Source organism: Anolis sagrei, chromosome 2 (assembly GCF_037176765.1).
Source record: "Anolis sagrei isolate rAnoSag1 chromosome 2, rAnoSag1.mat, whole genome shotgun sequence".
NCBI lineage: Eukaryota > Metazoa > Chordata > Lepidosauria > Squamata > Dactyloidae > Anolis > Anolis sagrei.
In genome coordinates, this window is record NC_090022.1 from 97714919 (window position 1) to 97731083 (window position 16165).

The following is a 16165-nucleotide window of genomic DNA, read 5'->3' on the forward strand; positions in this document are numbered from 1 at the left end:
GATAGGTATTGGTTCCTCACACTATAACAGGAGACATGCAGACCTTCAAGCACCTTGACTACATCCAGCTGGGCCAAATAAATCCAGAGGGGTGGGAAGACAAAATAAGTGGATGTCAAGATATTAGGACCAGTGAAACCAAGTGTTATTGTTACTATAAAGGATTGTTATTTAAGAATACTGAAGGCGTGAAAGAAAACTTAGAAACAATGATTAGGATCACATTGTCCAAACTTAACACTATATTCAATTATGATATCCTTCTGGGTGATGCAATAGCCACAAGGAAGTCCACCAGAACCAAGGGTATTCTTAATGAAATAGACTATACAGCACATGTAGCCCCTGAAATTACCACCAAGTCTTCAGTTATAAAAGTCTTCAGTAAAAAAAGTAATAAAAATCTAGAATATTTATTAAATAAAATGACCAGCTCAAAATTAACTGCAAATTCACTACCTTGCTAAAGCACACAGACTCTGTAAAAAAATTCTAGCTGCTTTTTCCAAGCACTACTCATTTCCAATTTCAATTCAGGCCAATTTTCAGCCAATTCTGGGGGAGGGGGTTGGCATGTTTCTAAGATGTGTGTGAAGGTTAGGGGAATAAAATGAAGTGTGTGTGACAAACAGCACAAAACTTATTTTTACATTTTCATGAAGTCTGGGGATTTTCGTATGCCACTGCCAGTGATTTAACATGCTGTGGATACCCTTAGCAGGAGTCTAGGCCCTTTTGCCCTTTAATTTCTAATGATTAGTCCGAGCCATATCACTGAAGCTATGGTGACTCTGAGAACTAATATGGTGGTGTTGTTTGAGCCCCAGACCATGACTCTTGAGAAGAGAGTTCAAATTGTTGCTTTACCACGGAAAAAGGTAAGGGCAAATTCTCTCTGAATAAATGTTGCTAAGAAAACAATTTGATAGGGTCATATTAGGACCACCATGTGTGGGAAATAAATGGAAGGCACACAACTCTCACACAACATGATATTTGTCCTTTTACCCAACATCCATGGGTAGATGATAAGAAGAAAGAATAGAGCAGTTTGTTGTTTTTGTAGCATAGTAAAGGTGTGAAAGATATCTTGGGAACAGAGATGCACTTGGAAACTGCAAAAAAATGGAACAAAATTTAATTAACAGGACCTGAGTGTCTGGGAGAAATGTGGGAATAGGCTTAGGAGTCTAATGGCACTACAGTACTAAAAACTGTGTTTCACAGTTTTTGACTTTTCTATTGTCGAAGGCTTTCATGGCTGGAATCACTAGGTTCTTGTGGGTTTTTTCGGGCTATAGGGCCATGTTCTAGAGGCATTTCTCCTGACGTTTCACCTGCATCTATGGCAAGCATCCTCAGAGGTACTGAGGTCTGTTGGAAATAGGACAATGGGTTTATATATCTGTGGAATGGCTGGGGTGGGGCAAAGAGCTCTTCCCTGCTAGAGCTAGGTGTGAATGTTTCAACTGACCACCTTCATTAGCATTTGAAGGCCTGCCTGAGCCTGTTGAGAGGTGTTAAGATGTGCCTGGTTGTTTCCTCTCTGCTGTTTTGCTGTTGTAATTTTAGAGTTTTTTAATACTGGTAGCCAGATTTTGTTCATTTTCGTGGTCTCTTCCTTTCTGTTGAAATTGTCCACATGCTTGTGGATTTCAATGGCTTCTCTGTGTAGTCTGACATGGTGGTTGTTGGTGTGGTCCAGCATTTCTGTGTTCTCAAATAATATGCTGTGTCCAGACTGGTTCATCAGGTGCTCTGCTATGGCTGACTTCTCTGGTTGAAGTAGTCTGCAGTGCCTTTCATGTTCCTTGATTCGTGTTTGGGCGCTGCGTTTGGTGGTCCCTATGTAGACTTGTCCACAGCTGCATGGTATATGGTAGACTCCTGCAGAGGTGAGAGGATCCCTCTTGTCCTTTGCTGAACGTAGCATTTGTTGGATTTTCTTGGTGGGTTTGTAGATTGTTTGTATGTTGTGTTTCCTCATCAGCTTCCCTATGCGGTCAGTGGTTCCCTTGATGTATGGCAGGAACACTTTTCCTCTGGGTGGATCTTCATCTTTACTCTCGTGGCTTGTTTTTGGTCTTGCAGCTCTTCTGATGTCTGAGGTGGAGTATCCATTGGCCTGGAGAGCCCAGTTGAGGTGGTTCATTCTTTTCTGGCACTGGGAGATACTTCACTGCTGGATACATCCTTCATAACAAAGAATCAGTCTTCTCAGTATTTTATTTGCCCTCTTGTGAATAAAATGTGTAAGTACATCAGTATAACCATCATACTGTACAATAAGAATTTAGAACTGACAAGTTCTAGAAACTACAATGATATTTTCCTTTCAAAACCTTTAAAGACTGAAATCTCACCACAAACTGTTGCAGTGGTGCTGCATTCCTTTTTCTAATGGCCCTAAAAATAGACTTTCAAGATTATAGGGCTTTTCGGGTCCAAGATTATATGTTCAAAATATGAAAAACAATAAGGAATTATTTATCGTGTGTAGTAGTCATGTGACAAAGTCCCCAGTGGTGCAGCAGGACTGCTAACCAAAAGCAGTCCAGAGAGCGAGGTGAGCTCCCATCTGTCAGCTCCAGTTTCTCATGCAGAGGCATGAGAGAAGCCTCCCACAGTATGGTAAAACATCCTGGCATGCCCTGGGCAACACCACTGCAGATGGTTCATTCTCTCACACAGAAGCAACTTGCAGTTTCTTAGGCTGCTCCTGGCACAAAAAAATGTGACAAAGCTAAGAAATATTGGAAGTAGATACAGTTGGCAATGCAAGATATTATTAGGACTACAAAACAGTTAAAACAATAGTTGTTTTATGGGGATGTCCAAATTTAAGAGAAATATTGTTGGATGTTCAGAAATTTTTTAAAAAATGAGAAATACAAACAAAACAAAACTGGATATTGAAGTTAGAATGACAGAATGTCACCTTGATTAGAGATAAGTCTTTGGATGTTTATTTCCTTTTTAGGTTGGGGTTAGATAGGGGTTAGATAGGGGAATCATTTTTATCTTGTACCAGGCCTGTGGCCAGGATTTCGATTCGGGGGGGGGGGGGGGGCTGAGTTTGATTCGGGGGGGGGCTGAGTCTGAGTGAAAGAGGGTCTAACCTAGCAAACCTTTTGTATTGTTACCCCAATACCCTCATGCATATGGGATATATTGAGTATGGTGATCAGATCATGATATGAATAAACATAACAGTTTAAATAATGCACCAGTAAGGCCTTTTTGCGAACCACCATGGGAATTTAGGGGGGGGGGTGAAGCCCCTCAAGCCCCCCCCCCCCCCCCCCCGGCTACATGCCTGTCTTGTACACAAAAGAAGAGAAGACAACACTTGTCGGTTTTGAATTCTGAGTTGATATTTTTATATGGATGAATATTAGGCAGATGTTTAAATGTGAGTGAAGAAATAAAGTGAGTGCTATTTTTATTTTTGTTGGTGACTTGGAGGGTGGAAAGCTTGCTTCTGTGGGTGGGGTGGTCAGAAAGATTTGTGTTTGCTTTGTTGTTGTCAGTATTATAATCAGTTCCATTTGTGATTTGTCTTGTGCATATGAAATACAATAAAAGTATGTTACAAAAAAATCACAGAGCTTTTGTAAGCAGGGAGATAATGGATTATTTCACAAAACAAAACAACATACTGCCAGGATACAAAGTCCATTTCAAAATTATTTCTGTTTGATAGGCCAAGTGTAATAAGTTGGGGGGGGGGGGTTGGAACAAAACCAAAGCACTTGATTTAGTATGGCTTTGATTCTTGTGGCTGTGGTTCTGTCTGGAGAAATCAAGCAGTGCTCTGTAAAAAACAAGCCAACAAAATGGTGTTGTGGAAGTCACGATATCATATTTTTAAAAAGCAGTACAAACCACTACGCACATTGTCTACCATCTTCTTCTGAATAAGCTTCTTGACATCTTGAATCTTCTGGCCCTTGAATTCATCAACAAGCATTATCTGAAAAGAGGTCATTCCAGAGGTTAAAATTTGTTTCGGATATTTTGTAGTTTTGTAAGTAGCTTGGTCTACCTTACTTCCTTTTATTGCCAAACAATGGCTTCATATGGACACTCACCAAAATCCAATAATTTGGTGCCTTCTTAAATTCTTAGTTCTTAATCCGCCCTGAGTCCTCCCGCTGAGATAGGGCAGAATATATATAAAGTTTTTTTATTACAGTTCTCCCCATTGTATCTCCTGTCCTCAAAAGATCACAAACCATGTACAGCGAGCACATCAAGATTCTTCTTCACTTTGAAGAGCCCTTCCAAAAATTCTTCAACCCAGTCCCAGTCCCTAGAACCTAGAATAACCATTTCCCCAGAAGATAGAATTCACAACCTCTGGCTTGCTTTCCTAGCTCCTTCTACAATTATTGTCCTTTTCAATCCACATTCTCTCTCTAGAACCAGGAACCTCTTCTCAGTTTTCTCTGGAAAGGGAATCTTTCTCAGCAACCAAATACTGAGAAAGACCATGTTACAGGGTTCCAAATAATAAAGTAAAGCAATCACCTGATCATATCCCAGCTAAGCATTTGCCGATCCATACCTTGGTGGATCCTAACTCACCTTTCCCTGGGTCAAGGATGGACAAGTGGCAAAGCCTAGGGGGAGCCATACTGGACCTCCAGTAAACCTTGGAGAGCTGCACATCCCATTGGTCCCAGGGCTATGTCAGGCCAAGCTAGACCCAACATCATTAAGTAAATGGAAGCCACACTCTTATCTCTTCCTGTTTCAAAGAAAGGCCTCTCCTGCAACATTGTCTGCGTGGCGGGAGGGGGGCACGTAACAGAAATGCCCTAGCAGCCATCTGAGGGGAAAACATTGACACCTCCTCCCCCCCCCCCCCCGGGAACTATGAAAAAAACAGGCTGTAGGCCAATCCCACCCTAGCCCAAAAGGACTGATGGCATGGACACTCAACCTGAAATGGCCAAGCACACTAACCTCTTCCAGTTCAGTTGTCTGCCTATTTCATTATAATGCCTAGTGAAAAAGTGTCATATTATGGTTAAATGTTGGACTACAACTCTGGAAAGCATGGCACAAATCCCCACTTGGCCATGGAAACCTACTAAGTAATGCTGGGTTAATATATTTCCAAATTACCAGAGAAAGAACATCAGAGAATGAAGTCCACTACTCTATAAAGACCTTCTGGACAAACCTGATATTTAATAGAACAAGTCATATAGTAAAGAATGAGAAGGAAGAGACGAAGATCAAGTAAGCAACCAAACAAACAAGTAAAGCCTTGAAACAGTCCATGTGTGCAAATGCAAAATGCAACAAAGGAGAAAAGCGCAAGAGAGAACTCCTCTATGTCCCTTGTGAAAATCTTACTTACACCCTCATAAAATCCTTTTAGGTATAGCCTCTCCTTGGCTTCGACTAGTTTCTCTCTGTCATTTTGACTCTGGATTTTCAGCTCATCACAGATCATTGGAGCAGAAAGTTGGCCATAGCCAGGGATCTCAATGATAGGCACCTGGGAACATACAAAAGCATAGGAAAGCTGTCATTCTCAGTCATGCAAGTGAATCAAAAGTCTTAAGGGGAATTCTGTGCTGACCCTTGTAGCCTTCAAATAAATCTGTACTTGATGGTTTGGCAACAGTACATTGACTTGCTTACAGTCCTGTGGCCTGAAGATATAATTGAAGCCGATCTTAATTCCACTCCAATGAGTAATTGTGAGTATTAGCTCTATAGTGCATAAAAATGCATAAAAAGTATTAGATTGGTAGGCCATACAACTAGAATATAGGCATTTTGTTGGTGGCATGACTTAACCCAAATGTAGGGTTATTTCCTAACCACATTAGTCTCCAGTGATAAAAATTGTTGGAAGAATCAATATTTTAGATAGTAATCACAAAGGCAGTTTCAGAAATTATTCAAGAGGTGTTTAGTTCTTAATCTTGCATCAGAAAATATTGCTGGCCTAATCATGCACCATGCAAGGAAAACCAGATGATTGAATGAACACAGAGTCTCAGACAGGCAGATGTGACTTTCAAATGAGATTGCTCAGCAGAACTGTAAGAACAACTAGGACAGACTTTCTCCTTTGTCCTCTGGATGGACTAACAGATCTGAAACGATTTGTAAATGTCATCTGACTGTGTTATGGTTGAACACCCTTTATCTGTTCAAAAGTTGGAAGAAGATGCCAATATGTCAGTGAAGCAAAAAATCCTTGCCATAAACCTACTTTTCATATGAACTATTTCCAAATGACAAAAGGAAGCAATAGCCAACCTATAAAATTGTAGTCTGAGAGCCCTTCAACTACATGTTGCATCAGCAGATGCTGTTTCCCAAATTTTGGTGTGTATTTCAAATTTCCCTAGCCAGCTCTTCTTGGCTGGTATACCAGTCTGCCATCCCATAGGCTAGAGCTGTGAGATTTATAGTCCTCATTGTGTTTTTCTACTCGAAGTCTAGCTAAGGGGTCCCTTGAGCATATAGGGGGTCCCTTCACCAAGACCTAGAGGGATGCAAGTTCCCTACCCCAGCCCTTCAAAGAACATTAGTCATTTAAAACATTGCTTCTTAAACAGTGGGTCTAATCCCAGATAGGGTCCCCTTAGCTCAATGTTGGGGTCACGAATAATTTGTGAAGGTTTCTGAGTGCCAACCATTTCCACAAATCTGTTAGCAACAATGTTCATCCTGCCCTGGAGACTAGGACGCAGAACAATGGCTTCAAGCTACAAGAAAGAAGATTCCATCTGAACATTAGGAAGACCTTCCTGACTGTGAGAGCGGTTCAGTAGTGGAACTCTCTGCCCCAGAGTGTGGTGGAAGCTCCTTCTTTGGAGGCTTTTAAACAGAGGCTGGATGGCCATCTGTCGGGGATGCTTTGAATAAGATTTTCCTGCTTCTTGGGCAGGGGGTTGGAATGGATAGCCCACAAGGTCTCTTCCAACTCCATGATTCTATGATTCTATGCAAAAATTCTTCAGCTGTACTCCACAAAAAGGAAAATCAGCCTGTTTAGCAAACCATGCAAATGTTGATTTGTTATCAGCCAATATTAGATTTTCATAAGCCTATATACCTAGGGACACAAAAACGTTTCTCACATGGAAAAGGGTTGCAAATGGAAAACTTTTATGGAGTCCTGATCTAAACTCTTGAGTATCGGGGGTGGCGGGGGAGATAAATGAATGTCATGCTGGTTTGTTTACATAGAATGTGAAGATTCTGTTCACAAAGGATTTGACACAAATATGTACATCTACTAGAAGTGATGTATTTCAATACAATTATTATTTGCTGCACTTACTGGTTCAAATGGGAGGACCATGTCATCCTTAATGCCATACTTTGCTCGAAAAGGCTATGAAGAAATTAGAAACCAAATGTAAAAATCAAATTTACAACAACCTAATATAAACAGGGCTTTGCTCTTTCAGATTAAACAATCAATTAAGGTAATAAATGTTTTCATCAGCAAAAAGAAGACCAATAAACTGGAGAACAGCTGCACTTTTTAAAAAGCCTACAGATAATAACATACCATTATTCACAGGGAAGAAATTACTCTTCTATTCCAAGCATGAAAACTGTGTGACTCATGGACGACATGCAGCCCTTAGAACACCCCCTTTCCCCCCCCCCCCTCAAAAAATGTTTGGACATGCACACTTTCAGATAACATCTTCCAAACATTTTATTTTTGAAATTAAAAAATCTTCCCAAAGCAGAAAATATCCTCCCAATGACCAAGCAGTAAACAGTGATACAATGTCACTTCTGAATATTCTGTCCTGGAAACCCCTACTAGCCTGATAATCCCTTCTCTTGAGCAGGTATACAATATGGGCTAGATAAGTGGTTCTCTACCTGTGGGTCCCCAGATGTTTTGGCCTTCAACTCCCAGAAATCCTAACAGCTGGTAAACTGGTAGAACCACTGAGCTACATTGAGCCCTGAATCTACATGTAATACAATGAGAAAAATACATTATAGCTCGATGGTGACAAATATATTAAATGTTGTCTTAGCAAGGTAGCTAATAGTGTGTATAGTGTTTTTTCAGCTGAAAATTTGTGGGTGTTTCCTTAACATACTGTTTCTGTTGTCTCTATATAGACTATGCATTCAACCTTCTGACTATGGAAATAACCTTTTACTCATTGTAAATTTACACTGGACACTCGAGATCCAGTGGTTTGGGATCTGTGATTTCCATCAACTACAGATTATCATATCTTATACATAAAATGGGGGTGATGTAAATAAGGATGCACTGAAGTATCAACACATATGTTGCTGCCATTTAATAATATAGCATTCCATCATCCACTCTTTTTTCTTTTTCTTTCTTTTTCTTTTTCTTTTTTTTTTTTTTTTTTTTTTTTTGCCTCCAAGGATAGTTCTCAAACTGATACCCTATGAATCCAGAGGACTTACTGTATTTTTAAAATGTTTGTGCTGGTATCTCTAAAATCTTTCGAGAAGCTGGTGACTCCACTCACCACTTGTTTTCAAGTTTAAAGAGGCTCACCTGTTTCTTTTTTAAGTCCCTCAGGGCCGCAATGTCATCTGGAGAATCAGATGGGACACTTGTGACCACACCGGTGCCTTACAAGAAATATTGAGAAAACATAGGTTTTATCCCATTTTTCAGTTGGACCAAAACCTACACACAAAAGAACAATTTAACTGGAAAATTTCAGATAGCTTCTTTATGTAGGAGGGCCTCCACTTAATACATGTTTGAACTAGAAATGGAAAGAAAAGAATAGCCACAATTTTTAAGTAGACCAGGAGGGACAAGAATATTGTATCTTTCACTCACATCTTAGTTTTTTGCAACTTAATACAGTTCTTGTTTTAAGTTTGTTCTGAAGCAGTGATATAGTCTACAACACATTGTTACCATTTGGTTTGTCCGGGGCTCCTCGGGTATTCATACAGAGGATAAACGAAGTCCTACACCCTTTGCTGTACAAGAGACTTTTCAGATTTTTTGGAAGATATATTTATTTACGAACACTAGAAGAAAACATCCCACTGGTGAAACAAGTGTTACAAAGGCTAAGAGAGGCACAACTATATGCTAAACTATCAATGTGTGAGTTTCACAAGGAGAGCCTGGATTATCTGGGGTATCATATAGCCGATGAAGGAGTGAAAATGGACCCCATCAAAGTGCAGAACTGGGAAGCAACCCCAAACCAGAAGACAGCTGCAAAGTTTCTTGGGGTTTATCAGTTTCTATAGACAATTTATCAAAGACTTTGCCAAAATAACAATTCCCCTGACAGATTTATTGAAAACAAAGGAAAAAGGAGAGTCCACTAAAGTGAAATCCCCAGGAGCTAAGTTGCAATTAACTAGGGGGTGCCAAGTGGCTTCTGATCAATTGAAAACTTTGCTCACCCAGCAACCCATCTTGGCCCATCCCGATCTTAAGCAGCCTTTTGTGGTTCATTGCAATGCCTCAGACACAGCTTATGGGGCAGTGCTGTTTCAGGATTCTCCAGGGAAAGGACTAGTACCATGTGCCTACTTATCAAAAAAGTTCTACAAAACAGAGAGAAAATAGCCAGTTTGGGAGAAGGAGGCGTTTGCAGTAAAAGGGGCACTGCTTGTTTGGTGACAATTGCTGGAAGGGGCTCAACACCCTTTTGAGGTATGAACTGATCATAAGAATCTGAAGGCCCTGAAGGCTCCTCAGAGGCTGAGCCCAAAACAAATCAGGTGGGCCCAGTTCTTCTGTAGGTTCAATTTTTCCCTAAATTACTTCCCAGGCAAGAGTAATTGCATGGTGGATGCTTTATTGAGAATGATAGCAAAGCCCCAGAAGTGGTTGGAACGGTGTTCACCCCTGAATGGCTGGCATTGCTGGTCTGGACCCATTTTCATTCCAAACACTTGCATTCAGACAAGATTGGGAGTAAGACAATGAAACATGGATGGTTAAAGGAGTTCCAAGACAGATATAATACTGATCTGTAGCTACCAGAGCACCAGGATGAACTAGAAGGAAAATGTGGTCTGTGGTACCACAGAGAAAAGATACATGTTCTGCAATCGGTACATGATCATAAAACAGCAGACTTTTTCGGATATGTGAAAACATTACAATTACTGTCTCAGCAGTTTTGGTGGCCAAAAATCCAGGAAGATCTGAAAGGCTATGTACGAGAGTGTGCCATGTGTGCAAGGGCTAAACAACTGATTGGGAAACCAAGGGGAATTATTACACCAGTAGCCTATGCTTCTAGACCCTGGAAATAGATTGCAATGGACTTCATTGTGGATTTACTCAATAGCAAAGGGTTCTCTACCATCTGGACTATTATAGACTTGTTCTCTAAGCAGGCTCACTTTCAAGCGCACCACACCACATTTGGTGAAGCTGTTAACACCACATGTGTACAGCCTTCATGGGTGCCCCGAGAGGATAGTACTGAACCCAGGTCTACAGTTCACTGGAAAGTACTGGAAGGCATTATAGAACTTTCATTACAAGAATAGCAATACAGAAAGAGGCTTGCAGAACACTTCAATACTCATTAGTTCAGTAAAAAGTAGCCCAACTGGCAAAAAAACTGAAAATAATACAGATAAAAATGCAGCAGGCTCACCTTTATCTTCCTTAATAGTCAACATAGGAAGGGTATAGATGACTTTGTAGGTTGTTAGAGGAGCAGAAAGTGGAGCCCCAAGAATGTCCTACACAAGAGAGAAGCAGAATTAAAACAGGTTAAGATTAAATGGTTACTTGTAGCTGAACAATTAACAATTAACGTAGACTATGTATCAAGCATGGGCAAGCTTTTTTGTGCGGGTTACCTTGAGGGGTGGGGCAGTGCAGGTGGGCAGCAGGGGGGGGGGGAGGTCGAGGGCAGTTGCTGCAGGAGGAGACCAGGAGCAGTTTGTGCAGAGGACAGCCCTCCTCTCAGTCTAGGGATGCCATGGCCTGCCACAGCCTCAGGCTCAAAGGCAAAAGAGACATGTCATTGGTGAGCTCCAGGGGGATCTCACCAGTTATGGCTCTCATCTCAGCCTGGCCCTGCCACAGCCTGCCACAGTCCCAGACTCCAAGAAGGAGACACGTGGAAGGCAAGAGCTCTGGAGGGCAGCACCTTAGGCTCTTTCCTTCAGCCCTTATCTGCCTCAGCCCTCTTATCAGCATGTGGATGCGGTGGACCGCCGCAGGCTGAGAGGGCTGAGAGGAGGAGGAGACACGTGGCTCTGGAGAGCTCTCACCAGCCGCGTATCCCTGCCTTGGCCATCCCCTCAGCCTGGAGATGCAGCAGGATGTCTTATACACATGCTGGGAGGGGGGTTGAGGCAAAAGGGGGCCAAAGCAAAGGAGGGCCGGAGGAAATAGCCCAAGGGGCTGTATCCAGCCCGCACTCCTGGGTTTACCCATGCCCACTATATATTATTGGACAACATAGGCATGATACACAGATTTTGCATACTTTTTCATGTTGTATGTATATACAATATTATTTATTCCACATACTTTGAAATATAAGCCATTTATAAGTACCTGTAATTAAGATATACAGTAATGAGAGTAGTATAAAGACTTAGATCACAAGACATCAAATGTACAATATCAAGTAGAGTTACACACTTCTCATTGCTTCCAGATGGACTCCCACAAAATATATTGCAATGGACTATCCAGCTACAGAGGGTCCATCAGGTATAAGGGCAGGAAGTGGCACAAATACTGGGAAAGGAAGGAAATGAAATGTTCTAGTGCTTTCCACATCAGCTCTGGATTCAACTTTTTCTATTCAAAATACTAAAACTGAAAAGGTGTTCTAAGTCAAATAGGCTAGAAAAAGTTTAATTGCTTCTTCTGTTCACAGAAAAGGCCAAAGGCAGTAGGAAAAATGCTCACAGACCAGACCAGATCACAATGTAGACACAAGAGTAAAGTAAAGCATTAAATGGTGGATTTCTCTCCATACACATTTTTTGCAAAATATTCTGTTTCAGCATGGGAATTTGTCCTTTAACACAATATATTTTAACAGCCCATATACCGCTTTTCAAGGTGAGTGCTGTGATACCATGAGATGAGTCAAAGGTCATGAGAACAGAATTTCAAGGTGAAGGTGAGAAATGACACACCGCATTCCTTCGTAAACATTTTTCAGCACTTTCTTTCTAATCCGTGGACAAATACTCCAGCTATTTAAATCTCTTTGCTCACCTCTCCCATCAGTTCCTTCACAACAGGCACTACTCCATTTGTCTTTGTGAAGCCTTGATAGGACATATTCCTGGCAGCTCTCTGCGTGCAAATAAAAATATCCCCATTCAGGGTCTCAAAACCAATATACTTCATATCAGGGCGAACCCAACAATTTGTCTGCCCGAACATGGTCTCTGGTCTGAGAGTCGCAGCTACCAAAAAAATATTCTTTCCCTTAAGGCCACTGTAAAAGAAAGGAAAGGGAGTTCAGGAAAATAGTTTAGAAAATAACACAATGCCCCACAAAGAAAAAAATCCAGCATTTTACAAATAACAAATTCTATAACCTATTGCCAATATCCCTTTATACGGGCCATTATGAAGCACGCATTCTTAAATTTGCTTCAGTTAATCTTGGAATGCAACTAGGATATATTAATTATTGATAAGTTATATAATCAGATTAATATCAACAAACAGTAATCTAGCTGGTCCCATCAACAATAATCTGGTTCTAATGAAAAAATATTATTGAATGTTAGCTCTGCACAGAGGGAACTCATTTTTTCTCTCAACCAACATAACTTTAGTGAATACAAAAATACAAATATAGCCCAATTATTCAACATGATAGGGATCTCAGCACTGTCAAAAAGTGGGAAAATGTTAATAAGCAGAATTCAGTGCTTTTTCTAAGTTTGCAAATGCAAGACTGTACACAAGATAGTGCTGAGCCAACTAAAAGAATAGAAAAAGCCTTGGGAAGGCAACTGAGATGGAAAAAACAGTGTGCCAAATTGACTGAGAGACAAAAATGTAGCATGCAGACAAAAGAGTGGATCATATGTTAAAAATATGGTCCAGGATATAATTTAGAACAGTCAAAAGAGAAGAGTGACAATAAGAGAGAATTAAAGTAGGAGACAACTATACATAAGTCTGTGTATACACAATCAATAATCAAGCACTGTTCTTCGTTTGACTTATGAATACCTACTCAGAAGTAATATACTGTATGTTTAATGTTTTGTTTCACTGTACTCATCTTTTCACTGGCAATCTCAAGGTGGCATACATGGCTCTATTCTTCCCTGATTGATTTTTCAAACATGCCAGGGGGTAGGTCAAGCTGAGATACAATGGTGGTCTAAGATGACCCTACCATTTTCATGGCTCAGTGGAGCCTGGAATCTAGAGCTCCCTACAAAATGAACCATAGAATCATAGAGTTGGAAGAGACCTTGGGGGCCATCCAGTCCAATCCCATGCCAAAAAAGCAGAAAAATCACATTCAAAGCACCCCTGACAGATGGCCATCCAGCCTTTGCTTAAGACTCCAAAGAAGGAGCCTCCACCATACTCCAGGGCAGAGAGTTCCACTGCTGAATGGCTCTCACAGTCAGGAAGTTTTTCCTAATGTTTAGGAGGAATCTCCTTTTCTGTAATTCAAATCCATTGTTCCACATCCTAGTCTCCAGGGCAGCAGAAAAAAAAGCTTGCTCTCTCCTCCTTATGACTTCCCCTCACATATTTATACATGGCCATCATGTATAACTCCCACAAAAAGTGTATGTCCTGCCTTCTTAAGGGTATGTTTTAAACAGCTTAAATGGCAGATATAATTTACATTTCAACAATTATTTTTATAAGTTTTTATCTGTGCGTGCTTTTATCTGTTATCTATCAAATGTAAAATTTTATCAGTGGAAGGAAATACCTCAACACATACAACGTTTTGCATTTCTACAGGAAAACGTAAAACGTCTAAGTTTTATAAAACAGCTTTGAGAATTCTTCCTAACTTGAAGAACAAATATTACCCTAGAAACTTACCTTAACTTCACTGGGTAAGGTTCTACCACTTTCATTTTGATCAGGGTATATTCTTGAGGTCCTACACCCTAAGGGCCAATAGACAAACAGTGAGTTCAAGACTTCTACCTCCCATGACTTCTACCTCCACCACCCATGGGTACTTCAGAATCTGATCAGAAAAACTAGCCTTCATTTATTAAAGAAGGAAAAACTCAATGTGTTCAATACCAACTCAGTACTAATCCTTCTAATGAATGCCTGTTCACTTAAGGAATGGTTATTATTCTATCAATATCATGGGCAAAATACATATAAACATCAATTATTCAATCAAGAAAAACCTCGATAATAAACATTAAACAGTAAGTTCTCATTCTTTCTGAATAACTGACTTCACAACAGTTAGAATAGTCCCCAAGTTATGAACAAGATAGGTTCTGTTTGTCAAGTTTAATTTGTTTGTAAGTCAGAACAAGTACATTTTTTCAGTGTAACTCCAGCCATACATACACATACAAACAGACACACAACATGCTTTGGATAGCATCGGGGAGCCCCTGGTGGCACAGCGGGTTAAACCACTGAGCTGCTGAACTTACTGACCGAAAGGTCGGCAGTTCAAACCCGGGGAGCGGGATGAGCTCCCGCTATTAGCCCCAGCTTCTGCCAACCTAGCAGTTCAAAAACATGCAAATATGAATGGATTGATAGGTACCACTCCAGTGGGAGGGTTACGACGCTCCATGCTGTCATGCTGGCCACATGACCTAGGACAGGTCTACGGACAATGCCAGTTCTTTGGCTTAGAAATGGCAATGAGCATCACCCCTCAGAGTCAGACATGACTAGACTTAACATCAGGGGAAACCTTTACCTTTACCTAACACCCCTGCAGTGTTTGTTTTGCTGTCTGTGTCCCTGCTCAAAAGATTTCTCTGCACTTTCTGCCCCTGTGATAATTTTATTTTGAAAAAAATGGCTTGTTGTGGAAACAAGGATTGGTGAGGAAGTTTCAGTTTAGACATCTTTTCCCCATGATAACTCTGACAGGAGTGAATTTCCCTTCCGAGGGGTAGATTTCTCTCACTTCCTGTTGTTTCACCCCCATTCCTAACTATAAGTCCTTGGTAAGTTGGATGATTCTAACTTGGGGACTGCCTGTATCTACTTTAAATAGTCTTATAATTTCAGCATGCAGATCCCAATATTATATCTATATTTGCCTTAATGCCCTTTAGGTTCTCCTTTAGATATTAAAGATAATTAAGAACATATTCTGGTATGACAGATTCAAGTCAGGCTTGTCTTTATGCAAATATTAAATTTAAGAAATATATATTTAAGAAATATACTGTAAAATGTTGGAGTTTATTTTGTTCTTTCCACATAATGTTCATATAGTTCTGTCCCGATTTTTAAAAATAAAATATCAAAAAAAGCAGTATATAAAAACATATGAAATCAGTTTATCCAAAGATTACAAAGCACATTTAACAAAGGATGCAAAACTCAGGATATTCATCATCACATCTATTTGCAACATAAAGAAGAAACTAAATGTGCAGGTGATTTTCAATTAGCCCTTTCATAGGGATATTAAACAGCACAGGGGACAAGGGCTGAAACCCAAAGCTTCATATGGAAGCCTTCATGGAGCTTCCAGTGAGATCAAACAATATGTCCCATCAACAGCTAACCTTGCAAGGAAGAGAAGAACTACTGTAAAGACTGCCATAATTCTCAACTCAGAAATCTGTTCCAAAAGAATATCGTAATTGGTAGTATATAAAGTCACTGAGAGGTCAAGGAACATCAATAAGAATACAATACAGGATCAACTTTCAAAGAAAACCCAAAGTGACTCAGTGCTAAAACTGTATCCAAAACCTGGCTGAAACAAAAGCCATTGTGTTGTTGTTGTTTATTCGTTCTGTTGCTTCCGACTCTTCATGACCTCATGGACCAGCCCACACCAGAACTCCCTGTCGGCCGTCACCACCCCCAGGTCCTTCAAAGTCAGGCCAGTCATTTAATATGTAAAGGGAAATGGAACCCAACAGTCAAAGAGAATGTAGAGATTATTTCCTCAAAAACTCCTTTTCTCTCACATGTCCAAGTGCCATTTCCCATGGTTTTCTATTTGGTACATGTTTA

General features: G+C 40.4%; 1 protein-coding gene across 1 annotated transcript in view; it reads right to left on the bottom strand.

Moving 5' to 3' along the window:
* LARS1 (leucyl-tRNA synthetase 1) overlaps positions 1-16165 on the bottom strand; it is a 61211-nt gene that overhangs the window by 28178 nt on the left and 16868 nt on the right. Inside the window, exons 9-15 of the mRNA XM_060765164.2 lie at positions 14030-14097; positions 12215-12440; positions 10626-10713; positions 8537-8613; positions 7313-7366; positions 5369-5509; positions 3896-3973 (exon numbers count right to left, since the gene is read on the bottom strand). Coding sequence (XP_060621147.2) covers positions 3896-3973; positions 5369-5509; positions 7313-7366; positions 8537-8613; positions 10626-10713; positions 12215-12440; positions 14030-14097 — 732 coding nt within the window. The remainder of the gene's footprint in view (positions 1-3895; positions 3974-5368; positions 5510-7312; positions 7367-8536; positions 8614-10625; positions 10714-12214; positions 12441-14029; positions 14098-16165) is intronic.